We start from the raw sequence: 16603 nt of genomic DNA on the forward strand, positions 1-16603 counted from the left end.
TTCTAAAGTTTCTACTGAGTTGTAGCACTACAGAACATACTAAACTATTTTATGAGTAACCTCTCATTTTAATCTGAATTTAAATACAATCAAAACTATTAAGTTACATTAAAAATAAAAATTCAAAAAACTATTATGACTTTGGAATAAAAACATTAACAAACTACCTTATCCAATAGTGTTTTAATGAAAAAAGAATCCATTTATCTCTATAAATGGATTGGCACTTTGTAGAAGAAAGTTGAAGCTGTCCACTTGAAACACAAAAAGAAATGTTAAAAAACCACAGTAGTCTTCCTGGGAAATCCCATTACTAATGGATTTTTTTCATTAGTAATGGGCTTTTTTCATTAGTATTGAATATTTTTACACACTCTGAAAACTGTAGTTAACAGTTTGTAAAAATGGTGTGTTTCCAGTTTGGCTTCAATATGAATACCATGGGGGTTATGCATCAAATAGGCAGTCCCTAAATATACATTGATTTCATGCATTGATTTAGCCAACATTTTTTGTTTGTTTGTTTCTATTTCCTACTGTGTGTCAGGCTAGTTCTCAATTTGAAACACTCTTAATTCCAAGAACTTAAACATGACCAAACCCCAAATTCAAACAAATACTTTAATTCATTCAATATTTTGGTGCCTGCTTTGGCAGCATATACACTAAAATTGGAATGATACAGAGAAGATTAGCACGGCCCCTGCACAAGGATGACACACAAATACCTGAAACATTCTATATTTAAAATATATGTATATATATATTTTTGGAATCTGATTTTACGGAGATTGTGAAGAAGAATTTGACTATAATTTATTGTTTTGAAGAAGTTGTATACAAAGACTTAGGAAATAATTGATTCTTTTCCTTAAATATATAATATGGATTTATAGTTTGTCATACTCATGTTATAAATTGCAATGACCTGTGTCTTTTATTCTATATGTTTCAGACCCACCAAGCACAGGTGACAAAATAATATTGGAGTTCTCTTGCATTCCGACTGGAAGCTGTGCTTCCTCACTAACTTCTCCTTGATAAAACCCTTCTTGTATAGTTTCATTTTGGCTCCCTTCATATCTGAAAATCCCACACTCTCAATAATCTGCATTAAATATTTACTGAACTACTATCATTCCCTTAGCTCTTGACAGTGACTCTGGTTCACAGCTGGCTTCTAGGGCAATTTGTCCACATTACAGTTTCACATTTATGTTTTGACATAAAAAAAATTGCCCTATGTCCGAAGTACATATATATGTTTATATAAAATTCAACCTAGACAATTTCACTTTTTATTTATGAAAGAAATAGACCCAGCATGAAGAATCTATATGATAGATTTTCCTGATATGAAAATTGTAAGCATTGTGATTTTTCTGCTTTAGACAGCTGAGGTGGCATTAGCTAATCTCAAGAACAAATATGAAAACGAAAAAGCAATGGTGACTGAAACTATGACGAAACTTAGAAATGAACTGAAGGCTTTGAAAGAAGATGCAGCAACTTTCTCATCGCTGAGAGCAATGTTTGCAACAAGGTAATAGTTTTTCTTGCAAGATTAGGTGTGGTACATGGGGAGAAGACTTCAAAATGCACATGTTCATCTTCGTGCATCATGAGTGTTACTTAGTCTGCCATCTAAAAGGGCAAGGTGTAAAGAAAATACATGAGATTCCACTCTTGACAAATCTAAGATAAAACATTTTGTGCTGTTTTCCAGAGCCCTCTACTGGACACACTGGATCAATCAATTCTTCTACATACAAGTGTTTTTATTTATTAATTTAAAAAAATTTTTATTTTATTTTTTTATTTTTTGGCCGTGCCGCACGGCTTGCAGATCTTAGTTCCCCAACCAGGGATAGAACCCGGACCCCCAGCAGTGGAAGGCAGAGTCCTAACCACTGGACTCCCAGGAAATTCCCCATACAAGTGGTTTTAAATTAATATAATAGATATTTTTTCTAGAGCCTTATGTGCCCAAAAGAATTAGACTAAAAGAAAAAAAAAAAAAGAAAAAAGAAAAAAAAAACTCCTCAAATAAGGGGGAAAAAACCCACTTCCTAAAATAGCTAAATATTACATTATCACCACTGACATTTATTTCTGTATACATAAAAGTGTTTATCAAGTATTTGTGTGAAAAAGATACTTTGTAATGAAGATTAATATTCATCATATCAGCTAATTACTTACTTTAATATAGTGTGAATTAAATTATAATTTCTAAAATGTAATTATATATATCACCAAATTGTTCACACTTCCCAACTAATTATTTAGACAAATATTAGTTACTACCTCCCCCCACCAGTTTTGTTATGAAGCACCACTATATTTTATTTTTTAGGCTTGAGATGTTTGTTAAGAATTATTGATTCAACGTTTTCAAAATCTTGGTGTTCAATATAGTGTTGCAGTTTCGTTTTTGCTGTCACAATTCAGTGCCAAAACAAAAATAGTTTTATATTTTATATGATACAAACTTGGTACAAAATTCACAAAGCATAACTATGCTTATGCTTTATTTACAGATTCAGTAAATTACTTACATGTAACTGATATAATGTAAAAAGAAAAATCCTGGGCCCTGGAATCTGTCCAGCTTCCTTTTAGTGTCAGAAGAGAAAAGGCTCAAACTCAAACTTTGTTATTGACTCTTGGAAATAGCAGTGAGATGGCCGAGTGCCTAAGAGACCACAACGTTACAGGAGAACTGAAGGGAACTGACTTCTGGGTCTGAGCACAGTAGAGTTTGGGGAGTAGAATGTGCACACCTCTGGCCACTATGGCGGTGGAGGGCGGCAGGATGGAGAATGGGTTTGGTACACAATGCCCCCCTCTTTGAAAAGGAAATCAAAACATTTTTAAAGGGACATTTAAAGTCTCGATCTGGTTTATGTAAGAATTATTATCCTCAAATAATGCATTTTCACAGAAATTTGTTTTTTCAGGTATATTAACTGCCTTACTCCATAGTATTCTTAAAAATATTTTTATCTAACCAATTAAAATAAATCCAGCGTCCTGAAAACCACATTTTATTTTACTAAGCCCTGATTTTTCTTATGATATTCCTACTATGCTTCTTGACATTCAGTGTTAAAGAAAATGGAACCCGGGAGATTGAGATTGACATATATACACTAATATGTATAAAATAGATAACTAATAAGAACCCTCTGTATAAAAAATTAAATTAAATTATATTTTAAAAAAAAAGAAAATGGGACCCACCTGGATCACAAGTTCTTTCACTACAGTCTGTTCTTTCTTTAAAATATCAAAAGTCTTGTGTTAATTTCAAAGTTTGTACAATACATTTTGGGTAACTCCAGAAAGTCATTAACTATCTTCTGATTCATGGAGAGTTCTTACTATCTTAGTAGGTAAATAAATGCAGAAAAAGCTCTGAATAATTTTGTGAATAATTCTTCCTTCCAAATGTACGTATGCTTAGGTGTTACTTTTGGTAGAAAAAAGACCACCAAGCTTATCCTCCTGCTGCAGCACAAGTATCAAACCTGAATAAAGATGTTCCTGACAGCTGGCTATATCTGTTTTGAACCCTATGCAAATCTTAGTTTTCTTTGACACCTATTGCTTTATCATCTGGTTGGGAAATCATTGAAGATACTCAGGTTTCTAATTCAGGCAAATCTGCCATATTGAAAGCAATAGCAACTACAATCTGTACTCAATTAAAATAAAACCTATAAGTATAGATAAAGAAGTACATATTTTCTTTACAAATATTATTATTCTTTTGCATGCTACAGGCATAGACTATAATGCTATTGTAACACATCTACAATGCTGTGAAAATTACCTGAGACTTTACTGTTGGTTCTTCTGCAACCACAATAACTCTGTCTCTGGAGTTTAAGATACCACCTATTAACAATGTCCCCATATATACTTCATTGTATAGATTAACCATCAGTTATTGAACCTGCTCTGTTTCCAGTTTTCTACTGTAATAGATTATTTCCATTGTGATCTAGGAAGGCCAGTGTTCCAAATATCTAAATTCCAGTAAAATTCATTACTTTCAACTTAAGTTCCAAATTTAATTTCACAAAGATTTTCTCCTGACCACTTTTCTGTTGTGGTTCCAGATGTGATGAATATGTCACACAGTTGGATGAGATGCAGAGACAGTTAGCAGCTGCAGAGGATGAGAAGAAGACTCTAAACACTTTGTTACGAATGGCTATCCAGCAAAAACTCGCCCTGACCCAGCGGCTGGAGGACTTAGAGTTTGACCATGAGCAGTCCCGTCGCAGCAAAGGCAAACTTGGAAAGAGCAAGATCGGCAGCCCTAAAGTAAGTGGGGAGGCATCAGTCACCGTGCCCACCATAGACACTTACCTCCTGCATAGTCAGGGCCCACAGACACCCAACATTCGGGTCAGCAGTGGCACTCAGAGGAAAAGGTATGCATGCAGCGATCTTCATAGTATGGTGCAGTGGCCAGATTTTAGTTAACTGGAAAAGTTAATGTGCTCTTATTGTGGAGGATGGAGGAAGGAAAGGAAGGGAAAAACTGGGAGTGGGTGTATAAATGGGCCTTGCCAACGTTGGTTTTTCCAAATTAAAACCTTTGGATACTTGTGTTTATTTATTCCTTTCTGTCCCCCACACCCCATCTCTTGGTTAACCATAATATACTTTTCAAGTGTCTGTTAACATTTTTGCTGTTCCTTGTATGCATAAATATACCTCTCCCTTACCTCCAACCTAAAAATTGGTAGACAAAAATGTCAATATTAAGAATGAAGCTATGTTTTACATGGGTGATAGATTTAATGGCAATGGTGCTATTTACCAGCTTCTCTCTAACGAGGCAAGGATATGAATGTGTTCTCTTAGGGGAACTTTTGTCCGTATTCCGAAAACTGATGACTGACTGAAAGGAGATGTCTCTATTTAGGTCAAATAGAATGGAATATGTATAGTCTTTTTCTTAAAAGCAGGTTTTTGTGCTTTTTCATTTGGTATGTGAATATTGTTCAAAAGTCACTTGTATGGTTTTTAATGGCTTGATTTTATGACCTTTTTCCAGAGTCCTGGTTGTTGAATTACTTACCCTGTATATTCAGTTAATAGTAAAGTTTTTATTTTAGGAGTTTTCAGTTAAGAATCAAACAATATAAATATTTTCTATTTGTGGTTCAAACTGACTAACTATAATAAATCTTTTTTCCAGCATCCAGTACAGTTTCCAAATAGGGTTGTATCCTGGTATGGAAACTAAACATTTAGTGAAAATCTTGATTTACTTGTTAAAAATTTTTAAATGCCAATATAAATAATGTTGTCACTGGTGAGGCTTTGAAAGGTAATTAAAGTAAAACTTTTTTGTTTCCTATATGTATTTTCTTGGATCTCCTGCAAGACAATTTTCACCTTCCCTTTGTGATCAGAGCCGTCCCAGGACTTCAGGGGCTTCCTACCTACAGAATTTATTAAGAGTTCCCCCTGATCCCACCTCCACAGAATCATTTCTTCTGAAGGGCCCCCCTTCCATGAGTGAATTCATCCAAGGGCACCGGCTCAGCAAGGAAAAAAGGTTAACCGTGGCTCCACCAGGTAAACATTTTTTCCTTGGGTGCATGTGATGCAAATGATGAGTTGAATAGACAGCTCTCCCCTTCCTTCCAACCACTCACTCCCACCCATCCGCAGTCTAACTTTAATGACGGTAAATTCCTACGGTTAAAGTAAAAATGCCTTTATACCTCTCTTTCAGTTTCCTTCTTTACTCAGCCAGACAATCATTTCTTAGGAGTCTCCAGCGACCTCCTTTTAAGAGTCAAGGATGGAAAATGAGAGTTGGAAGGAATGGGATAGCTGAAGGGAAACTAGCAACAGGCACAACACAGGACACACACAGTCAGGTCCTATTTGCAGTTTGGTAGCTCATAGCAATTCCGTCTTGGTCAAATTTTGTCATTTTCTTCTGATCATTTTTAATGTAATTTCAGTAAAGGGAGCCATCTTTATAAAAAGCCTTTTGGGCTGATCTCCTTTTGTAGTGACTCAGAATATCTCCTCAGTTATAGAGAATGTAAAAGTAAAATCCTCTAAGGTTTTGCTCCTCAGGAACATTTAAGGTCTTAGCATAATGTTCTTATAGTTTGTAAGCCCTTATTGATTTGTGCTTACCAGCATGCTCACAACTTACTTTAGCTTCACTGTTTAGCATTTTTCTTTTTTTAATATTTTTTATTTTTTCTATGAAAGGCCTCAATTGAAAATGTGACTTCTGGCAGATAAAGATCATCCTTTTGGGAAATCCCTGCCTGCGTGCTAACTATAGGTCAGAGGTGGTACACAGGAATTCTGTGAAACAAAATAAGCCCAAAGGCAGCTGTTATTAGGCTATTGCAGGGAATGACAAATTAAAACTAATTCTAGTTAGTTGTCAACAGTTAGAAACTCAGGAGATTTCACCTGAACAGCTGTATTTCTGGGCTCCCTTGAAGGATTCTGAACATCTGGCAGCCCTAAGTCTTCATTCATGCATGTCAGCAACCTGTTGGATCTATGTAGTGCCTGCTGCTTTTAAACAGGGCAAACTGCAGTTACCACAGGGCCTCTCACTCCCAATTACTTATATCCAGCCTGCTGCACTTGTTTCTGTTATCTTCCGGCCCCTACTGTAACCTTTGAGTTTGCCACAGAATTTTTCTTTTTTTTTAAATTTACTTCAATTTTACCTTAATTCCTTTTTGGAAACCTCAGCCTTTGGATCTCTAATACTGTACTTTCCTTATCTGATTGATAAGTCAGCCTACTGATTGGGATTAAAAGATATGGTGTGGAAATTTATAGCAGAAGTTAAACATTCTAAGAATGTTTGAGGACATAGGTAGTGATAAGGAGTTAGAAGAGCCTTAACGGCCAAAATGTACACCTAAAACAAAAGGCAACAACTCTCCTGGATGTTCCTCCTTTCATAACTCTTTTCCTCTTCTTTTAGACCCCTTTGGAAGTATCTGTGAGTCACCAAAGTGGTCCTGATTCATCAGGACACCTAACTTAAATAAAACCCACAGATCTTTTTTTGTTCCAACTGGACTTAGTAGCACTATCTTCTAGAACTTAGAAAATAAATTCTGTGATTAATAAGTAACCCTATTGTATTTTAATTTTAAAAGTGACATATCAATAAGATTAAAATTAATAATAAATATTAATAACTATTTTCATTTTATGTATGACTATTTGATGCTTGTTTACATTAATATCTATTTTACATCATTGTCATTACATTGTGGAAACCACTAACAGATATCATAAACTTTTCTATGTTACCACCTAGTCTTATTTTTATTTTTAAAGGTTGTATCGTAGATTCTATTTCAGATATTGTTATTGCATTAATCACTACTTCCTCTCTTGTTAGCCTCTGAGATGGTTTTCTATTATTTGTTATAAGATGCTATTAGGAATAGCATGCATTCAGCTTCTCATCTATTTCATTTTCTTCTCAAGAGTGAGATCACTGGGTTAAAGTATGAACATCTTTATGTTTTTTGCTCCATTTTGATGTGCTGTCAAAAAGGGCATATCATGTACTAAAAGTCCGACATTTTCACACATTGACTCCTTCTACAACTTTATAGACACTGTACACATCTTACAACTTTAAGGCTAGTCAGCATACATGAATGAGAATACTATTATGTGGTCTTAAATTCTTTAGTTTTTTTTTTTTTTTTTCTTGCGTTATGCGGGCCTCTCACTGTTGTGGCCTCTCCCATTTGCGGAGCACAGGCTCCGGACGCGCAGGCTCAGCGGCCATGGCTCACGGGCCCAGCCGCTCCGCGGCACGTGGGATCCTCCCGAAACGGGGCACGAACCCGCGTCTCCTGCATCGGCAGGCGGACTCTCAAGCACTGCGCCACCAGGGAAGCCCAAATTCTTTAGTTTTGAATAATGAGAAAATGCCATAGGCCTTAGGAATGATTGCTATATACAAGATTAGAGAGAGAAATAATGTGGAATTCAGAATCGTCATTAGGCCAGAAAATCATTTTAATGACAACTTAGCATATTGATAAACCTTATATTTTTAACCATTTATTTGAAGTTAAAATAATAAAAGCAGGAAGGAAGTAAATCTGTTATTATAGCCTGAAGAATTTTTAACTGGATAGCATGGAACCAATCAGATTAATCGTTAATAAATTCTTAAATCAACCCAGCAACATTTTCTAAAAGGTTCTGGTTAAATGAATTACTATAGAAACTGATTAGCCAGCTACACCAAATTGTAGCTTCTAAAAATATTTGCACTATTGACAAATATATTATTTTTCCTAGGCTGAACTATATTGTATAAAACATATTAAACATTATTTAATGCTTTTACTATATAAAATGTTTTCATTAAGCTGAGGAAGGGAAAATATGCCATATATATTCAGTCCTATGTCCTATGCAAGAAATATCTTAAACCCATGGTAAATAATAGGTTTTATGAGTTTAATATGTTATTATTATAAATTTACTTGCTGGTAACAATATATATTCATCACTTTTTTTTTTTTCCGTACGCCGGCCTCTCACTGTTGTGGCCTCTCCCGTTGCGGACGCACAGGCTCAGCGGCCATGACTCACAGGCCCAGCCGCTCCGCGGCATGTGGGATCTTCCCGGACCGGGGCACGAACCCGTGTCCCCTGCATCGGCAGGCGGACTCTCAACCACTGCGCCACCAGGGAAGCCCCCAAAATATTTTAATATATCTTTTTAGGTGATTTTAATTATTCTAATCAGCAGTGTAAGGAACGGCACCAAAAACGGAGAACTTAAACAAGCTTTATTTGGGAACACTCCCGGGCGAGGTTCACTGGTCCGACAGAAAGGGGCCAGAGAAGTCGCGCCCGGGTGCGGGCGCGAACAAAATTTATAGGTGTGGACACAGGGGAGGCGCTTGCTGTGTGAAGCAGCCCCCTTTTTTGGTAATCTTTCCGGTGTTGTGGCAATGTCAGGTGTCGGTTGCATCAGCCTCAGAGCCGTTGGTTCCGCTCCTCGGGGAGCAGGAAGACCGGGACCGAGTGGAAAGACCAGGACCGAGTGGAAAGTCCCGGGTCTGTTTCCTGAGCAGGTGGAAAGTCCTGGGCTAATGCCCCTCCTGGGTTCGGCTGCATCAACCACCCTGGCGGGGATTCCGTCTGACTCCCTGGGCCCTTCCCCGGACCTGCTGGCCTTACATCCTGACTTCTTTGGTGTAATGGGCGACGTTTGGTCTCTGGCTACTTCCTGCTGTACGGGGGCGCCGGAAGGGAGTCGGGCAGCCAGCGGTCCGGAGGTTAGGGGAGGGCGGCAGCGGGGGGTTCTGTGGGTAGTAAGGCATATGGGTGGAGGAGCATCTGATTCACCGCCACCCGAGAGACTTCTTGTATACGGCTGCAGAGAAACCTGAAGAAACGGGGCAAGCATGAATAGGATGCAGATAAGGATTAAGGGGCCTAGGATTGGTGTTAGCCGGGTATAGAGGGTGGACCGCCACCAGTCGGGGATGGGGGAGGTGGATTGTCGCTGCCTGCGTTGGAGTTCTTCTTTTAAGCATCGGAGAGCATCTACATTGTCTTCAACGACCCCTGTCTCGATGTAGTAGCAGCACTCTTCCTGTAGGAAGAGGCAGGTACCTCCTTTGTCGGCTGTTGGAAGGTCCAGGGCGCGTCAATTTTGGAGGGCAACTCGAGCTACTGAGGTGATCTGGTGCTGGAAGGAGGTGATGGAGGCGGCAGAAGCCTCGATGGCTAGCTGGAGTTTCTGTTCTAGGTCACGGGATGTTGTGACACTGTGTGTTAGGGCTCCTCCCCTGATGCCCGCAGCAACGAGAGAGGAGGCGAGGGAAAAGCTTGTGACAATAGGGAGAAAGATGGCCCTTTTTTGTCGGCCAAAAAGTTGTGTGGTAAGTGAGAGAAATTCGGCTTAGCCATATAATGTGAGTTGTGGAACGGGGATTCCGTCTGACTCCCTGGGCCCTTCCCCGGACCTGCTGGCCTTACATCCTGACTTCTTTGGTGTAATGGGCGACGTTTGGTCTCTGGCTACTTCCTGCTGTACGGGGGCGCCGGAAGGGAGTCGGGCAGCCAGCGGTCCGGAGGTTAGGGGAGGGCGGCAGCGGGGGGTTCTGTGGGTAGTAAGGCATATGGGTGGAGGAGCATCTGATTCACCGCCACCCGAGAGACTTCTTGTATACGGCTGCAGAGAAACCTGAAGAAACGGGGCAAGCATGAATAGGATGCAGATAAGGATTAAGGGGCCTAGGATTGGTGTTAGCCGGGTATAGAGGGTGGACCGCCACCAGTCGGGGATGGGGGAGGTGGATTGTCGCTGCCTGCGTTGGAGTTCTTCTTTTAAGCATCGGAGAGCATCTACATTGTCTTCAACGACCCCTGTCTCGATGTAGTAGCAGCACTCTTCCTGTAGGAAGAGGCAGGTACCTCCTTTGTCGGCTGTTGGAAGGTCCAGGGCGCGTCAATTTTGGAGGGCAACTCGAGCTACTGAGGTGATCTGGTGCTGGAAGGAGGTGATGGAGGCGGCAGAAGCCTCGATGGCTAGCTGGAGTTTCTGTTCTAGGTCACGGGATGTTGTGACACTGTGTGTTAGGGCTCCTCCCCTGATGCCCGCAGCAACGAGAGAGGAGGCGAGGGAAAAGCTTGTGACAATAGGGAGAAAGATGGCCCTTTTTTGTCGGCCAAAAAGTTGTGTGGTAAGTGAGAGAAATTCGGCTTAGCCATATAATGTGAGTTGTGGAACAAGGGTGACGGGGATACATGGGAAGGGGGAGGAAGAGTTGACCTCTTTTGTAAGGGAGCCATTACACCAAAAGAACAAGCCTGGTGGAGCCCTCATTGGCGTAGTTACAGGGAGAGATGAATTGCAAGGGAGTGCATCATTAGTTAAGTTTGGGCGGCTGCCATAGCAAATTGTGAGGTTCTTTTTTTCTAAATCAAGAAATATGGGGACTCTTAAAGGGGGAAATGGTAAGTTCTGGGAGGAATTGAGGAGGGTAGAGGTGAAGGGCTGGTCGAGTGGGACAGCAGTTAATGGTGGTCGGCCAAGTGAGGCACATAGAAAGCAGTCAGAGATGTTGCCTATCCCGGTGTGATTAAGCATTTGCACCCCCTGGCGGATGAGGGCCAACCAAGAAAAAGGGTCCGTCTTGTGGTCAGGGTTGGGTAGTTGGCGTTCTAGGGCCTGTTCCGTCTCCTGGACCATGGTGGCCTGCTCGCTCAAGTGCTGGATAATTTCAGGGATCACTCTGACGTATGAGCGGAAGACCCTGATAGAGCCCATGGGGTAGGCATCAGTTGCCCACCGGTAGATTTTTCCTTGTACCCCTTTTACCCATCTTGTGTCCCAGGGATCTTTGATGTTGATGAATAATTGACCCTTGCCATTTGTGGTGAGCAGGTGGGATTGTCAGAGCGAGCTCCTGGTATCTAGTTTTGCCACATGGATGTTACATGAGTGATAGGGGCACCCCCCCATAGGTCTCATCCCACCATTGACACTAGTCTCGGGTCTGATCGTAAGTGAAGCAGACAGCGGGGGTGGACCATCCCAGGGGAACACCTTCTATGTTAGAGATGGGGATCTGGACTGTTACCAGGGCCTGGCACCCATCTGGTTGGCAGTCTCCCGTGCCCAGGACTCGGGCGTGGGTCCGACCTTTAGCTTGCCATGTCCCGTGGACATGGAAGCGCCATAGGGACATCTGGTGAGTCCTGGGTGGCAGGAGGAGCAGCAGGAGGAGAGACAGGGTGACGGACAAGCCGTAGTCTCGTGGGACCCAGCAGCAGGGCCGTCCAAGTCTCTGTAGTTGGGGCCATTTTAAGGCAGAAGACATGGTACCAGGAGGGGTGTCCCAAGAGTTTAGCTGCCGTGGGAGTGGTGAGGATCACCGTATGGGGGCCTGTCCACCATGGCTTGAGAGATTGGGGGTGTAATTCTTTGAGGAGGACGCTATCGCCGGGTTGTAGAGGGAGAGAGGAAGTTTCAGAGACCGTGACCGTCGGCAGTTTGCAGTCAGCGTGCTCACGGAGGTGGCGAAGCAGAGACAGGTAGGGGAGGTAGGAAGCTAGGGGTGGGTTTTGGGTTGGTAAGTTATGGAGGAGAAAAGGGCGGCCGTAGAGCAGTTCAAATGGACTGAGACCAGTAGGGGTCCGAGGTGAGGCTCAGATTCGGGTGAGGGCAAGGGGGAGCAGGTCGGGCCACGAGATACGGACCTCAAGGGACAGCTTGGTGAGGTGGTCTTTCAAGATTCCGTTGGCACGCTCAATCTTACCGGATGACTGGGGGTGGTAGGGGATGTGGAGTCTCCAGGTGATATGAAGAGCCTCGGATACCTGTTGAACCACCTGAGAGACGAAGGCGGGTCTGTTGTCCGACTGGATGGAGATCGGCAGGCCAAATCGGGGGATGATATGTTGGAGAAGCGACCGTATCCGCTGTTTCTTGGGCCGTTGGGAAGGCCTCGATCCAACCTGAAAAGGTGTCAACGAGAGTGAGCAAATATCGGAAGCGTTTACAGCGGGGCATGTGGGTGAAGTCAATCTGCTAGTCCTCGCCAGGTTGGTGTCCGCGCATCTGGTGAGTAGGGATTTGGGGTCGTAGGCCTCCTTGTGGAGAGACGGACGTGCAAGTCTGGCAAGCCACGTGAGTTTTTGAGATGGCATCTCTGAGTCCAGGCATGTAAAAGAGGGGATCTAGGAAACGGAACATCGCCTTCGGGCCAATGTGTAGGGACTTGTGGATGTCTGATAGGAGGCTGGCCGCTTGGGCTGAAGGGAGGGCAACTTTGTTGTCCATAAAAATCCATCCTTTTTCGGCCTTGTGGCCCCCTTTATATAGTAGGGCTGTCTCTTCATGGGGGTCGTATGCGGGTCGGATTGAGCTGGTGAGGAACAAGATCGGAGCTGGAGGGGCCTCTTTGGTGAGCTTGCGGGCCACAGAGTCGGCCTTTGAGTTACCTTGTGCTATTGGGTTAGAGGGAGACTGGTGGCCCCTGCAGTGGATGATCCCCACCTCCTTAGGCAGTTGGAGGGCCTCCAGAAGTTTTGCGATGAGGGAGGCGTTGACCACCAGGGAACCCTTGGTGGTCAAAAATCCATGCTCCCTCCAAAGAGCTGAATGGCTGTGTGCAATCGGGAAGGTGTATTTAGAATCTGTATAGATATTGACCCTTTGGCCCTTAGAGAGGTCGAGGGCCCGCGTGAGTGCTATCAGTTCAGCCCTTTGAGAGGCTGTCCCTTCTGGGAGGCGGTTGTCCTCAATAATGGTTGAGATGGTTACTGCCGCGTAGGCCCAGCAGCGTCCCTTGGGGCCAAGTATTGAGCTGCCATCTACAAAGAGGGTGCAGTCCGGGTTTAACAGTGGAGTATCAAAGAGTCCCTCCCTCGGCGGGCTGAGGGCCTTTACGACTTGGGGGCAGGAGTGGGAAGGGGAGGTCCTGGTATTGGAGATAGGTAAGAGGGAGGCCGGGTTTGGGGGGGAAGTTGAGGGAGATAGCAGGGTTTTCAATGAACAGCAGGTGGAATTCCTGGATGCGGGAGGGGCCCAAGAGAGAGAGAGACTTATGGCCAAAGAGGTCGGCCAGTCGGTGGGAGGAAAACACAGTCAGCGGGCGGGCCAGGGTCAGTTTGAGTGTTTGTTTGGTCAGCTCGGCTGCTGCTGCCAAAGCTCGGAGGCATGGTTACCATCCCTGAATGGTTGGGTCAGGTTGTTTGGAGAGGTAGGCCACAGGGCGATAGGAAGGCCCTACAGGTTGGGCAAGGAGTCCAGTAGCTATTCTGATCCGTTCGTCTACAAAGAGGTGGAAAGGACGGTCTTGGTTAGGCAGAGAAAGGGGAGGGGAGGATATCAGGGTGTCTCTGAGGGTGAGAAAGGCCCGTCGAACAGTGGAGGGAGAGGTAAGGGGTCCTTGGGGGGTTTCTTCAGCAGCTAAATATAGGGGCTTAGCAAGAAGAGCAAAGTTAGGGATCCAGTGTCGGAAAAATCCTATTAGGCCCAGAAAGGAGAGAATCTGGTCAGCTGTCTCTGGAGGTTGGAGGTCGCAGATGGCCTGGGTGCGGTCGGCTGTCAGGCTCTTTGTTGTGGGTGTAAGGTGAATCCCAGGTAGGTTACTGAGAGTGTAGACAGTTGGGCCTTGGTTGGAGAGACCCGATAGCCGCGAGAGCCTAGATAATTGAGGAGGTCAGCAGTGTGTTGTTTTGAGAGGCTGAGAGATGGGCTACAGAGGAGGAGGTCATCCATGTATTGGAGGACTATACTGGGGGTGAGAGGGCAGGAAGCAAGGTCCCGCGCCAGAGCCTGGCCAAAGAGGTGGGGGCTGTCGCGGAAGCCCTGGGGAAGAACCATACAGGTGAGCTGGCGGGAAGCCTGGGTATCCGGATCTCTCCAGGTGAAAGCAAAAAGGAAGTAGGAATCAGGGTGTAAGGGGATAGAAAAGAAGGCGTCTTTGAGATCGAGGACCGTAAAATGGGTGGTGGATGGGGGAATATGGGAGAGCAAAGTATGTGGGTTTGGCACAACTGGGTGGAGGGGAATTATCACCTCATTGATCAGTCGGAGGTCCTGGACCAGGCGGTAATCTCCTGAGGCCTTGCGGACAGGCAGGATGGGGGTGTTGCAGGGAGAGTCCATGGGGATGAGGAGCCCCTGGTCTAAGAGTCTGGTGATAATAGGTCGTAAGCCCCTTAGATGAGTTTCAGAAATGGGGAACTGGGGCCTGGATGGAAACTTGGAGGGGTCTTTAAGACGGATTAGGACAGGGGGGTGGTGTGTTGCTATTATGGGTTTTGATGTATCCCAGACCTGGGGGTCTATCTGGTTGGGGGAGATGGGAGGAGGAAGAGAGGAGGGAGAGGGCTCTGCTGCCAGACCGAGGAGGGGGAGCAGGAGTTGAGATGAGGAGGCCTTAGGATCAAGTCTGGCAAGTTGGAGAGGGGGCCCTAATTGGAAGAGAACATCACGACCTAGCAGAGGAACCGGGCAGGACGGTATGACTAAGAAAGAATGAGTGAAAGGGAGCCTCTCGATGTAACATGAGAGGGGGCCGGTGTGGAGCGAGAAGGACGGCTTACCCTCGATGCCCATAACCGAGATCTGGGAAGGAAAAACTGGCCCGGAATATGTAGGCAAGACCGAATAGGTAGCCCCCGTGTCCACCAGGAATGAGATGGACTTACCCGCTACCTGTAGCGTTACCCTGGGCTCGGCGAGTGTGATGGGGGTCTTCGAGTCCGGGTGTTGTCAGTTGTCAGCCAATCCCAGGAGTTCGAGTGGTGGAGCCACGTGGAGGCGCTGAGGGAGGGCCGGCCATAGGGCAGTCACTTTTCCAATGGCCTGTTAGCCCGCAGCCAGGGCAGGGCTTGGAAGGAGGCTGGGGATTGGGACATTGGCGAGCCCAGTGCCCCTCTTTTCCACACTTGAAGCAGGCCCCTGGTGGAGTTGCCTTCAGCGGGTCCCGTGGATGTTGTCCATGGGAGATGGCCGGCCACAGGGCGGCTACGAGGGCTTGGGTTTGGAGGGCCACCTTTTGGTGCATCCGAGCCTGTCGGCTGGACTCTGCCGAATGTTCACGGGCATTGTAAACTTTAAAGGCCATTTTTACCAGGTCTCGGATGGGAGTTTGGGGGCCGTCCTCTGCCCGTTTAAGTTTTTTTCTGATATCAGGGGCTGATTGGGTGATAAAGTGGATGGCCAAGACCGTTGCGCCTGCGGGGGTGTTAGGGTCCAAGCGGGTGTAGAGAGATAAGGCCTCTGTAAGGCGGTTGAGAAAAACGGCTGGATTTTCATTGGGCTCTTGAGTTATCTCTTTTAGCTTTTCGAAGTTGACAATCTTGTGGGAGGCAGCCTGCATACCAGCCAAGAGGCATTGGATCATTAGATTTGCGGCGACCGTCTTGGCCGTCCTGATAACTCCAGCCCGGATCGGTGCCAGGAACGGCAGTGGCTCCGACGGGCATAGAGTTATCAGTGAGGTGGACCTGATCTGCGTGGTTTCGGGCAGCAGTTTGAATTCGTTCCCTCTCGTCGGGGGTCAGAGTGGAAGACAGGATCACAAAGATGTCGTGCCAGTTTAGATCATAAGCTTGAGAGAGGTAGCGAAATTCTTTGATGTAGCAGGAGGAGTCGGCAGAAAAGGAGCCTAATCTCTTTTCTATTTGAGAGAGATCTTGGAGGGAAAAGGGAACATGAACCCTAACTAATCCTTCCGCTCCGGCCACCTCTCTTAAGGGACAGAGAAGGTTTGGGTCTTGGGAGTAGTAGTGGTGAGAGCGGGTGTGTGAGCTGATTGGCGAGGAGAGGGGCGAGGAGAGAGAGGTGAGGGAAGGGGAAGCCAAGGGGGGGGTTGCCGGGGGAAGTGGGGGAGCGGTGGGGGGCGCTGGGGTGGGCTCAGGAGGGAGAGGGGCCGGTCCAGGGTAGGGGGGGGGTTGGAGAGGAGCTCTGGAGCGGGGAGAGGCAAGAGATTCGGGTGGGTCAGCTAGTGGAGAGGGGTCATCGTCAAAGGAAATTAGGGGCTTGGATGTAGGAGATGTCTGTTTGGCAAGAAGGATCTGGGAAGTGGAA

General features: G+C 45.0%; 1 protein-coding gene across 3 annotated transcripts in view; it reads left to right on the forward strand.

Moving 5' to 3' along the window:
* The window catches only part of BICD1 (BICD cargo adaptor 1), a 209476-nt gene that overhangs the window by 159009 nt on the left and 33864 nt on the right, over positions 1-16603 (forward strand). Inside the window, exons 6-8 of one of the 3 annotated variants that reach the window (XM_007452181.1) lie at positions 1392-1543; positions 4125-4442; positions 5405-5598. In XM_007452181.1, the coding sequence (XP_007452243.1) occupies positions 1392-1543; positions 4125-4442; positions 5405-5598 (664 nt within the window). Of the gene's footprint in view, positions 1-1391; positions 1544-4124; positions 4443-5404; positions 5599-16603 lie in introns of those variants that run through there. The other 2 variants (XM_007452183.1, XM_007452182.1) reach the window with 2 other exon arrangements.

The sequence above is a fragment of the Lipotes vexillifer genome, unplaced genomic scaffold (assembly GCF_000442215.2).
Source record: "Lipotes vexillifer unplaced genomic scaffold, Lipotes_vexillifer_v1.1 scaffold1, whole genome shotgun sequence".
Lineage (NCBI taxonomy): Eukaryota > Metazoa > Chordata > Mammalia > Artiodactyla > Lipotidae > Lipotes > Lipotes vexillifer.